This window comes from Pteropus alecto, unplaced genomic scaffold (genome assembly GCF_000325575.1).
Source record: "Pteropus alecto unplaced genomic scaffold, ASM32557v1 scaffold76, whole genome shotgun sequence".
Taxonomy (NCBI): domain Eukaryota; kingdom Metazoa; phylum Chordata; class Mammalia; order Chiroptera; family Pteropodidae; genus Pteropus; species Pteropus alecto.
Window position 1 is genome coordinate 7,831,460 of NW_006443138.1, and position 12,245 is coordinate 7,843,704.

Sequence of the window (12,245 nt, forward strand, 5' to 3'; positions counted from 1 at the left end):
AAGAGAGGAAGCATAAAGAAGAAATAGATTTTTCCCACTCAGAAACGGATCTCTGCAATAGCTGAAGATTTTTCTTCTGGTTTTTGGCGACAGGTCACAATCACCTCCCACAATCTCAATAAAACTTTCCTTAAAAAAAAATCCCAGTAAACCTTAGATGCAAGACATGACTGCAAGAGAGAGAACAATGTGCCAAATAAAAGAAGTTCCCTAAGAGAAGAGAGTGTGGCATTGGGACCACATGCTATTTGGTCCTTTTTGGTCTCTCCTTAAATTAGCATGACAGATATGGTGATGTCAACCACATTTTTCAGCATAATTCGGAAAAGTACTTGGGCACACAGTTTTTGTAGACATCTCTGTCTTCATGAGGAGACTGAACTGCACACGACATTTTTTTTTCCTGTGCAAAGGGGTTATTTCACATTCAGATGAAGCTACACAGGGCCTCTCAGTCATTTGAGAAGGTAACATTCATCAATGATACATAGATAGGCTGAAAAAGTGAGTCACGGTTTTAGGGTTTGACTTTTGTTTTTCTTGAGAAACAAAGGTCATTTAACCTAGAGAAATTAAATTACTTCCCCTTCTTACTGTTCAGGCTAAAGGGCTTTTCAGTTGTATGTTTCAAGGTGCGAACCCAATCACCAAGAACCTTTGTACTCACCCCGATTTCTGTCTGCAGATGAATAAGGCAACAGCGGCCACCAGCATGCCAATTAAGAACAGACCAGCACTCACACCTTCAATAACTCCAAACAAGGGCTCTACAATAATCCAGATTGGAAACAACAAACCCAGGTGGGAACATTAGTGTTAAAGACCCAGTAAGGGAGCTACCTAAGCCCTACCTCCCTACGAACATTCCATAAGAATTTAACCGATACCCACACTGAGCCATGTACTATCTAAAAGCTGGAAGTTCAAGGCTGAGAAGATGAAATGCTGGCTACTATCCTGTCGGCCACTTTTGAAATTAATGGTATTTAGCTTTTAAAGGAATTTTGAACTTGTTTGTGCTTATGTAAAGCGTGGCGCATGAGAGATAAAGGCCAGCAGTTTGCTACCAAAATAAAAATGCTATTTCATTTATATGAAACAAGTAGCAGCATCTGGGACTTTGGCAAATCCAGTGAACATCTGAGTTATTTTAACAAAATCTGATTTTTATTTTCTGGTATGATACTGCCACTAGGAGTTTATAAACAGGTAAAAGTAGCTCACTTTTAAAACAGTTTTATTGAAGTATAATTCACTTACCATACAATTTACCAGTTTAAATAGTATAATTCAATGATTTTTAGTATAGTCACAGTTTTACGAACATCATCACATTTGATTTTATAACATTTTTATTATCCACTACCAAGGAAACCCACACCCCTTAACCATCATTCTCTATTCTTTTCTCTCCCTAGCCCCTGGAAACCACTATCTATTTTCTGTCTTTATAGATGTGCCTGTTCTAGACATTTCGCATAAACTGAATCATAAATGTGGTCTTCTGTGATCGGCTTCTTTCACTTAGCGTAATGTTTTCAAGGTTCATCCATATTGTAGCATTAATCAGTATTTAATTCTTTTTTTTGTGGCCTAATAAGATTCCATTGTATGGCTATATCACATTTTGTTTATCTAATCATCCATTGATAGATATTTGGGTTATTCCTATTTTTTGGTTATTATGAATAATGCTGATATAGGCATATTTACAAGTTTTTGTGTGGGCATGTGTTTTCATTTCTCTTGGGTATATACTTAGGAGTGGAATTGCTGGGTAAGTTGGTAACTCTAGGTCTAACATTTTGAGGAACTGCAAAACTGTTTTTCCAAAGCAGCTACACCATTTTACATTCTCACAAGCAATGAATGTGGGTTCTCATTTCTCCATATCCTCGCTAACACTCGTTATTGTCTTTTTGATTACAATCATCCCAGTGGGTGTGAAGTGGTATCTTATCATTTTGATCTGTATTTCCCTGATGACTAATAATATTGAGCATTTTTTCATGTGCTTACTAGACATCTGTATTATCTTCTTTGGAGAAATGTCTATTCACATCCTTTATTATTTGTCTTTACGTTGCTGAGTTACAAGGTAAGAGTTCTTTAGATATTCTGAATACTCAAATATCAGATATATGATTGGCAGATAGTCCCCATTTTGTGAGTTGTCTTTTCACTTTTTTCATGGTCTCTTTTTTAATTTTGATTAAGTCCCATTTATCTGTTTTTCATATCTAAGAAACTATTGCCTAATCCAAGCTTACAAAGATTTACTCCTATGTTTTCTTTTAAACATTTTATATTTGGCTCTTATATTTAGGTCTGTGGAGTAGCCCATTTCTGAAGTTTCATTTTAAGCCTCTGAATTTGTTTACTCAGCGTTGCTTTTCAAGACTCATCAAATCAGCACAACCATCTTTCCTTTAATGTGGTTAATATTCTATTTTAAATATATCTTTACTATCTTCCTTTACTGGATTATATACAATTTTTGTTGTATAACAATATTTCAAAGGGGAAAAATTGTGTTTATAAAGCCCTTACTTAACATTAAATTATAAGCAAATATGTCTAAATCCTCTTAACTGCGCTCTGATTTCTTTTTGGTTTGAAAAGTGAGAGATTATCCCTATATTTGGCATAAATAGATGGGAGTGTTTGTGAGACTGAGTCATTTTTTTTTGTCATGCAGCATGACAGATTGTTTTAGCTATAAAGAAGAACTTCCTGAGATCAAGCATTGTGAAACACTTGCTACAGGGAAAGGCTGGGACAGATAATGGTTTCAAGAAACAATGTGCTGAAAATAATGCTATTCTCAGCCTGATGGAAATATTCCAAGGCAGTGTAGTGCAGAGGTTAAGGATTCAGGCAGAAAGTGCCAGAATCCCAGCTGTATTATCTTTTCCAGCTCTACTAGGCTTTATTCAGTATGATCAATGAAAGTCTTCTTGATGAGAGGACATTTGCAAAGAAATCTGGGTTACTTAAACTCTTAGTACCTCAGGTCTTCACCTTTAAAATATATGATGATATATAGAGAACCTTAAGGATTTTATCAAAAAACTATTAGAATCAATAAATGTATTTAGTAAAGTAGCAGGATACAAAATTAATATTCAGAAAATGGTTGCATTTTTATATACCAATAACAAACTATCGGAAAAAGAAATTAAGAAAACAATCCCATTTACAATTGCATTAAAAAAAATACCTAGGAATAAATTTAACCAAGGAGGTAAAAAGCATGTATTCAGAGAACTATAAGACATTGAAGGAAGAAACTGAAGAAGATACAAATAAATGGAAGCATATACCATGCTCATGGATAGGAAGAATTAACGTTGTTAAAATGTCCATACTACCCAAAGCAATCTATAGATTCAATGCAATCCCTATCAAAATACCAATGGCATTTTTCATAAAACTAGAGCAAATAATTCTAAAATTTATATGAAACAACAAAAGACCCCAAATAGCCAAAGCCATGTTGAGAAAGAAGAACAAAGTTGGAGGTATCAAACTATACAACAAGGCTACAATAATCAAAACAGCCTGGTACTGGTGTAAAAACAGACACATAGATCAATGGAACAGAATAGAGAGGACAGAAATAAATCCACACCTGTATGGTCAATTAATCTGTGGCAAAGGAGGCAAGAATATATATAACGAGGTAAAAGATAGTCTATTCAATAAATGGTGTTGGAAATACTGGACATAAACATGCAAAAAAAAATGAAACTCACTACCTTCTTATATCATATACAAGAATAAACTCAGAATGAATTAAAGACTTAAATGTAAGACTCCAACTCATAAGACTCCTGGAAGTAAACAGGCAGTAAACTCTCTGACATTGCTCTTAGTAATATTATTTCTGATATATATCCTTGGACAAGAGAAAAAAAATAAACAAATGGGACTATTTCAAACTAAAAAGGTTTTGCACAGCAAAGGAAAGCATCAACAAAACAAAAAGACAACCTACTGAATGAGAGAAGATATTTGTCAGTGATACATCTGATAAGGGATTAATATCCAAAATTTATAAAGAACTCACACAACTCAACACTAAAAACCAAACGTCTAATTAAAAAATGTGTAGAGGATTTGGACAGGCACTTCTTCAAAGAGGATATACAGATGGCCAATGGATATATGAAAGCAATGCTCAATATCACTAATCATCAGAGAAATGCAAGTTAGAACCACATGAGATAATAATGAGATATTACTTCATATCTGTTAGAATGGCCATCATCAACAAATCAACAAACAAGTGCTGGCAAAAATGTAAGAAAGGGAATCTGTGTGCACTGTTGGTGGGATTGCACATTGGTGCAGCCACTATAAAAAACAGTATGGAGGTTTCTCAAAAAATTGAAAATAGAACTACCTTATGACTCAGCAATTCTACTTCTGGGTACTTATCTGAAAAAATCTAAAACACTAATTCGAAAAAATACATGCACCCCTAAGTTCACTGCAGCATTACTTACAATAGCCAAGATATGGAAGCAACCTAAATGCCCATCAATAGACTACTGGATAAAGAGATGGTACATATATACAATGGAATATTATCTGGCCATAAAAAAGAATAAAATCTTACCATTTGCAACAATATGGATGAACCTAGAGAGTATTATGCTAAGCAAAGTAAGTCAGACAGAGAAAGATAAATACCATATGATCTCACTTATTGTGGAATCTAAAGAACAAAATAAACAAACAAACAAAACAGAAACAGACTCATAGATAGAGAAAACAAACTGATGGTTGCCCAGTAGAAAGTTTGGAGGGTTGGGTGGAAAAGGTGAATGGATTAAGAAATACAAATTGATAGTTAGAAAATAGTCATGGGAATGTAAAGTGTAGCATATGGAATACAGTCAATAAAACCGTGATAACTACGTATGGTGCCAGGTGGGTACCAGATTGATCGCGTGGATGACTTCGTAAGTTACATAGATGTCTGACCACTGTGCTGTACACCTAAAACTAATATAAAATAATGTTGGATATTAACTATAATTGAAAAATTGAGGACGTGGTTCCATAGTGTAGTGGTTAGCATGTCTGCTTTACACGCAGAAGGTCCTGGGTTCATGACCCAGTGGAGCCACAGTCCATGGTCTACGGCCGTGACACCCTGAACAAGCCCAATGTCTGATCTCGAAAGCAAAGCAGGGTCGGGCCTGGTTAGTACTTGGATGGGAGACCACCTAGGAAGACCAGGTGCTGTAGGCATAAATAATAACAATAAATATTTTTAAAAATTGAATTTAAAATTAAATAAATAAATAAATAAGTAAATAAGTAAATAAATAAATAAATAAAATGGAGATGATAATAGTATCTACCTCAAAAGGTTGTAGTGAAGATTGGATAAATTATTATACGTATAATGCTTAAATCTGTACGTCCACAGAGAAGATGACTGGTAAATATTAGCTGCTATTATTACTCAGGCTTTCCCTTTAACATACTAGGGAAATTTCTTTCATAAACTTATGTAAAGACTTTTTTTTAAAAAATTTTTATAAGTGTTTATTTGAGTCAAACTGATGCAATATGCCAGGGAGCAAGATCTCAAATGCTCTCATGTAAAGCCTTTTAAGTTAACATCTCTTATAATGTAAAAACAATATACGGTAAGCGAAAGGAAAAAAACCACCTGTAATTCCACTGCTTTGAGATATTCATTGTTAATTCTTTGCAATTTTTTCTTCATTTTTTTCTATTAGTTTCTATGTATATCCATATATACATTCCCACTTATGATGGAAAGCCTTTTGCATCTACTTATATTCTAACCTGTTCAGGCTCTTGATTTGACTGTTTTTCACTGAATATTTAAAAAATATTTATCTTCAGTAGAAAAAAAATCTGATACTTCTATCTTTTCTAGATTAATCCTCTTTCAACCCATTCCCCTATAGAAGATGTACAATTCCTCTAATCCACATCAATTCATAACCACATAAAGATTAAATTCTAAGTGAAAATAAACCCTCCCTCCACCATCAGCCAAGTTAGCAGGTATCACCACTAGAGGCCTTTGTAGGTGACTTGGTGGTTTATAGAATGTGTAGATGGAAAAGTTAGCCTTACCTGACTCAGTGGTGATGGGCAAAGAGAAAAATGTGTCTGAATAGAGTGGCTTTGCGAATTCCTTCAGGTCCTCATCAAATAGCTGTGTAAAAGCCCGAATGCTGATTCTGAAAACAGATTTATTTAGGTACAAATTAGTAGAGCTGACTAAAAAATGTGTTCAAGGAGAAATAGGGCAGGCACCTGTCAATACGTATGCAGGGTAGGATATAAATTATAGAATCAGACAGACCTGGGTTCGTTTGTTTGTTCATTCATTCATTCACTCGTCCAATATCTATAGAGCCCCTACTGTTGCTAGTCCCTGTTCCAGGAACTAGAGATAGCTGCAAGGAACAAAATAAAGTCTCTACTACTCAAGAAAAAGTCAGATAATAAATACACAAATATAATATGCCAAATGGTGATATATATCATAAAAAAGAAAAGAGCAGCATAAGGGAGATGAAAAGCAATGGGCAAAGGGCATGTAGACTGCTTTATTCACCATGGTTAATGAAGGGTGTCCTTGACAAAAGGACATTTGCACAGAAACCTGAGGAAAGAGAGGGGGTGAGCCAGGCCCGCATTCCAGGCAGCAGCATGCCTGGATGCAAGGAGGCCAGCATGGCTGAAGCACAGTCAGTGAGGGAGAGAGTGGTAGAAGTTGAGATCAGAGCTGCAGATGGGGCCAGACCATCACTTGAGGTCTTGGTGAGGGCTTTGGTTTTTGTTCTGAGTGGCATAGAAAGCCACCAGGGGGTGTTACCAGGATCACTCTGGCTGCTGCAGCATGGGGAATAGACAGAAAGGGCAACAGTAGAAGAGAAACTACTTGGAAGGGTACGTGATAGGCCAGGTGGGGCATGCTAGCTTGGGTCAGAATGTAGTAGTGTCGGTAGTGACAAGTGTGGCATATTTCAAAGAAAGAGCTAAAAGATTTGCTGATGGGTATAGAATCTGAAAGGGTGGAATCATGGATGACTCCACATCTAATATCAAGGAAACTGTGGAGGAGACTGTCGAGGGGCTTGGGAATTAAATCTTGAGGTGTCCATTAGAGCAGTTGAATGGGTCAAATATCAATATTATTAATATTATTGTTGCTATTGTTTTTTAAAATAACATTATATATACACAAATACAATTTTACATCAACCATTACATTACAAACAAAATTACCTACCTCCCCATCTTTTCGGCACTATTTTCTAAAGAGCCTTTTATCTAAAAATATTTTAAATTCCCTTGTCATTATGATACAAATTTATTAATTACCTTATTTATATTCATTTGCTGAGGTTATAGTGAGATACATGGTCACTACTCTTGCAACTAGTTTTCCTTATTATTGTTTTCTTTATATCGTTTTCCAATATAAAGAAAAAAGGCAAAGAGTAAAAGAAGCATATACTACAATGCAAATGAGAATTACTGAAATTTGGAGGAAAACACGTGTTTGGGCCTGAAGCACAGGGCTCCAAGTGGGGGAACAGTATGAAATCAAGAGGAAGAGCCAGAAAAGGGTCAGCGGGGAGCAGAGCCGTCCACTAAGAGACTACTGTGATAGTCCAGGCCAAGAACCTAGGGCCCTGGCCTGGGGCAGTGGCACCGAGAACAGAGAGAAGAGTAAAAGGCACGGAGAGAAGAGAGACCAGACAGGGCATGGTCTGTGGAGGAGAAGGGAGGAATCAAAAACAGTTCTAAGATTTGAGCTCAGGTCATTTGGGAGAAAAATGGCATCACTGGTAGAAATGGGAGCTAGACTGGAGAAAGAGGAGCTTTGCTTGGGCTATCCTGGATTTAAGAGTGACAGTGACACATTGATTTAGAACGCTCCAGCTGACAGTTGGAGTTATTCCAGTCACCTAAACAGGAGAGCTGCTGAGGTGGCTGACCACGTGCCCATGTGGGATGGGGCGTAGAGATCTGCTGGCCCTAAATTCAATAAGCAAGCAAGGTGCAGCTCTTAAAACACAGAACTGTAACCTCAGCCTGGATGGAAAGCCTATTTATTGTCCCTACCATTGGACTAAAGATTCATGCTCTCTGGGTGAGTCGGGTCCAGTCTGAAAGCCTGTCTCAATTTCTAGGGACATATTTTAGGAAGCATTAGAGATCATTTGAAGTGACTGACCAGGTTGATAGCAGACAAGACTCAGAAGGACATGATAGTTGATTTCAGATTTAAGGAAGGCTGCTATGTAGAAGAGGAAACAGACGTCATGATTTTTCTTCTTGAAGGGAGAAGCTCAGTAGACTGAAGTCAGAGAGGTGTAGTTTAGGAACATAAAGTCACTTTGTAACATCCAGAGTCTGAGCTACCCGCATAGGTCGTGAGCTCGGTCGCTGAGACCTTAGCAGAGGCTGGCGTTGAACCAGCTTTCAGGGAAGCTGCAGGACAGACAGCATTGCTGCACTAAGTTAAAAATTGGCTTGAGACATCTCTTCAGTTCTTTCTATCTTGAGATTCTCAGACTATCAGATAGAGTATCACACTTGGTTTACAAGGAAAAAATTTTTCCTACTGTTAATTTTAATCCCATGAAAGTGAATGGAAGACTACTTTTTCCTTTGAAAAAACATCTAGATTTGTTGAACCCCAAAGTATCTGGGCATGTCCTGTAATACTGCAGAAGTAGTAACAGGCCAGGGACATTGTTCTGACCCTCTGTCCCCTCCTTCTAACTCATGCCCGGGTCTAAGCATAATCTTATAAAATGAACAAGATGACATCGATCAACCACATCTACGATTTCCATCTCTAAAAGACACTTTCCAAGTTGGACGTTGTATCAGGAACAACAGACTTAACTGAATTACCATGAGATGTCCCCAAAGAGTGACCAGCAGTCAACATATGTTAAATGGGAAGGTGAGGAGTTGACGCGTGTTGCTAGTGTACTGTACCTAAGAGTTTCTTATATTTGTATAGTGATTTATAAGTGTGGAAGAACTTTTACAAACATGGTTTTAGTTGATCATCTCCAACCTCTCTAATATAAGGAAGCTTACTATATTACTTTAGAAGTTCAGAACTTCAAGTTTGGAGAGTCCATGTCTCATTCAAGATTATAGAGAAAGCTGGTGCTAGAAAACCAAACTGTATTTTCTGATTCCTAGTTCAAATTTCTTTCTCTTATTTCCTCTTGGCTTAATTTTGGTTTAACAGTAATAACTTCTGTTAGAGGGATGGTAAAAGGGCCCAGGCTAGGAAGCAGAGGGTCTGAGGCCTAGTTCTCGCTGTTGCTGATAAGTTGAATTGTCCCTAAAGTTCTTAATGCCTCAACTTCCTCATCTGTGAAATAAAAGCATTAGATAGAACAACCTTGATATATTCTGCTCTGAAATTCTAGGATGCAAATGCATCCTAGGTGCAAATGCAAAGTATGAAATGGATCTAGATGAATAAAAACCTTCAGGAACCCAGGAATGAGACAATGACCTAGTATGGGAATGGCTTAAAATTACTGGGTCACCAGGAACTCTGCCCTTAGAATCCTTTCCAAAAAAGAACACCACAACCACATTCACTAGCCCGCCACTAGGCACTCATCCAGAATCCAGAACCGTGTCCCATCCTCTCTTCTTGGTCCTGTCTTCCCTGCCATCTCTTTTCATGCCCCCCCCATCCCTACTTGAAGCAAGTCTATTTGTTCTTCTCTAAACAATTCTGTGTATTTCTACCTCAGCACTTTGACTATCTCTGTTCCGTCCATCTGAATTTCTTCCTGTCCCTATCTCCATATTTTCAAATCCTTCTGTACTTTTTAATGCCTAGCTAAAATAACACCTCCTTTGAGAAGCTTTCAAACCTTCACAGAATCTATTTACCTATGCCCCTCTTACGTTCTTCAACATTGCTGCTTATGTTTTACAGACACGTTTTCTTTCTCTCACTACATTATAAACCCCTTGAAAGCTTCATCTTACTGATCTTTCTATCCCTTGCAACACCAGGCCAAACGCTTCCCACAGAGGAGGCATAAGTATTGCATATATTATCAGCATGATAACTATAATAATATGAATAAGATGATTTCGCTGAATAGATATCTGATAGTAATTATTTCAATGTTAAATGTGTCTAGAATCAGAAAATTCTATAGCACGGTTAGAGATCGTGTGGTTTAATTTCCTTTATTTGAGGAAAACGAGGACAAGGGAAGCTGACTACCTGATCATGGTCACATTGCTATTCTGCTTAGAATAGAAAGAAAACCAAATCAGCACTTTCCTAACCTCCAAACTGCCTCCCACCCATCATGACCTGCCCTTTCTCTCCTATATGAAACAATGCTAATCATACAAGCGGATAATAGGAATGGAATGCAACAATGCACGAGAATACATTCTATTTGTTGATATAATAAACTTGCAAAGCAGCAAAACTTAGCATTTCCCATTTATTTTCAATCCTGATTTTTCTTTTTCCGTGTTCTTTCCTGTCCACCTCTTCTCCCTGGGAAAAAAAAATGCCTGACAGCATTGAGGGTCACTGTGGTGATTACTGTCTTCAGACAGGAAGAATGCTGACTGCCCTGAGCCAGGGTTCGGCAGCCACCACACAGGAGGCCACCTAGCATGTGGCCCTCCCTCATGCTTTGAAAGGCTATGCCTCCTCTTATCAAGCATCATCTGCCTGGCATGCTTTCCACAGGACTGAACCAAGTGTGTATTGGAGAAATCTGGGAAAGCTGTGTCCTAGAAAACAAATATGTATGGCATAAGTTGATTAACCTATAATGAGAACGTGTGACTTTTCACAGAGCATCTTGGCTCATTCCATTATTTGTTCATAAACATTTAATGAGAGCCTCTTTCTGTCTCTATTAGACTGTGAGCTTTCATGGTGTAGTGAAGAGGGTAGGTGAGTCAATAAAGGGTTAAAAGCCACTAGTAAATGGAGGATTAGAAAAATGTAGGGACAGGGTGCTATAGAAATGGAGCTGAAAGCCTAACTGCCCAGCTGTGGGTTGGCAGGGGTAGCATGGGGCTAGTTGAAGGTTGAGCTGGCTTTTGAACTGTACAAAGGAATTCACCAGCCAGAAAAGGGAGTGGTAGGCATCCCAAATAGAGTAAAAAAAAAAAAAAAAAAAGTGCAAAGCCTCAGAGGTATAAGTGAGCCATGTCACATTCAAGGGAACTACGAGGAGTGAGCAGTAGCAACAGGGCAAGATGTGCTTGGGGCAAATGGTGGGAGGCAAAGCTGGCAAGGCAGGCAGAAGGCAGAAGGTGAGGGCTTTGTGTGCTCTGCTCTGGAGCTTCACTTGCTCCTAGAAGGGAACAGAAACCACTGGAAGACCTTAATCTAGAAGGGACGTGATAATGTTTGATCTATTCCCCAGGACAACTCTGTAATGTTTTGCAGATGAGAAAAGTGAGGATTATAAAACTGAAATGCTGTTTAGAAGTCTAACCAGCCAAAAAAACAGCAGTGCTGGAACTCAAATGAAGGGGCTTTCCCTAGGATCCTAGTGGTAGTTATGGACAGGAAAGAATGTGCTAGAAAACCGGGGAGCTCTGGATTAGACATGAACTGCCTATAGCTTCCTGATATCTCTCTCTCTCACTCTCTCTCTGAAATAGAGTGATGACTCATCTTTTCTCTCAAACAGAAAACAAGCAAACAAACAAAAACAGCCTAGGCTTTACAATTCGCAAAGAGAAAATAGCCCTGGGGAGCCTTTTGCTCAAATTTCCTTGAGCCTAAGTGACTAAGGAGCTGAGGCATCTCTTGATTCTTACAGGAACTGAAGGATTCCAGTGTTCTGGTCTCTTATGTTTCTCCTTTGTTCTGTCCGAGATCTCACCTCCTTCACATAGACTCATATGGTCTCTTCTTGAAGTAAACATCATTAGTAAGTGTGCATATGTTTACTCTAGAGGTGCCAACCTTGGCTTGGGTGGCAATATCATTTTGTGGTGAGTCCTGGGCAGAGATAGTTATATAGAGTGAGTGCTCTGTTTTAGGAAAACAATTGGCCTGCCTTTGTTGATATGAGGGAGAGACTAAGAATGCTTTCAGGTGTGATGTCTAGTTACTGTCTCCTTTAGGAGCTGGTAGAAAAGTTTCTGCTGTGACTTGGGGGTGATTCTCAAAATATGTAATAAGAGTCAATAAGACCGAGGCACCGACCAAC

General features: G+C 38.1%; 1 protein-coding gene across 2 annotated transcripts in view; it reads right to left on the minus strand.

The window, feature by feature from the left end:
* PTPRB (protein tyrosine phosphatase, receptor type B) overlaps positions 1 to 12,245 on the minus strand; it is a 102,860-nt gene that overhangs the window by 15,382 nt on the left and 75,233 nt on the right. For both annotated transcript variants that reach the window (XM_015598429.2, XM_006923737.3), the window contains 2 exons: positions 6,124 to 6,230; positions 668 to 767 (listed from right to left, as the gene is read on the minus strand). In XM_015598429.2, coding sequence (XP_015453915.1) covers positions 668 to 767; positions 6,124 to 6,230 — 207 coding nt within the window. The remainder of the gene's footprint in view (positions 1 to 667; positions 768 to 6,123; positions 6,231 to 12,245) is intronic.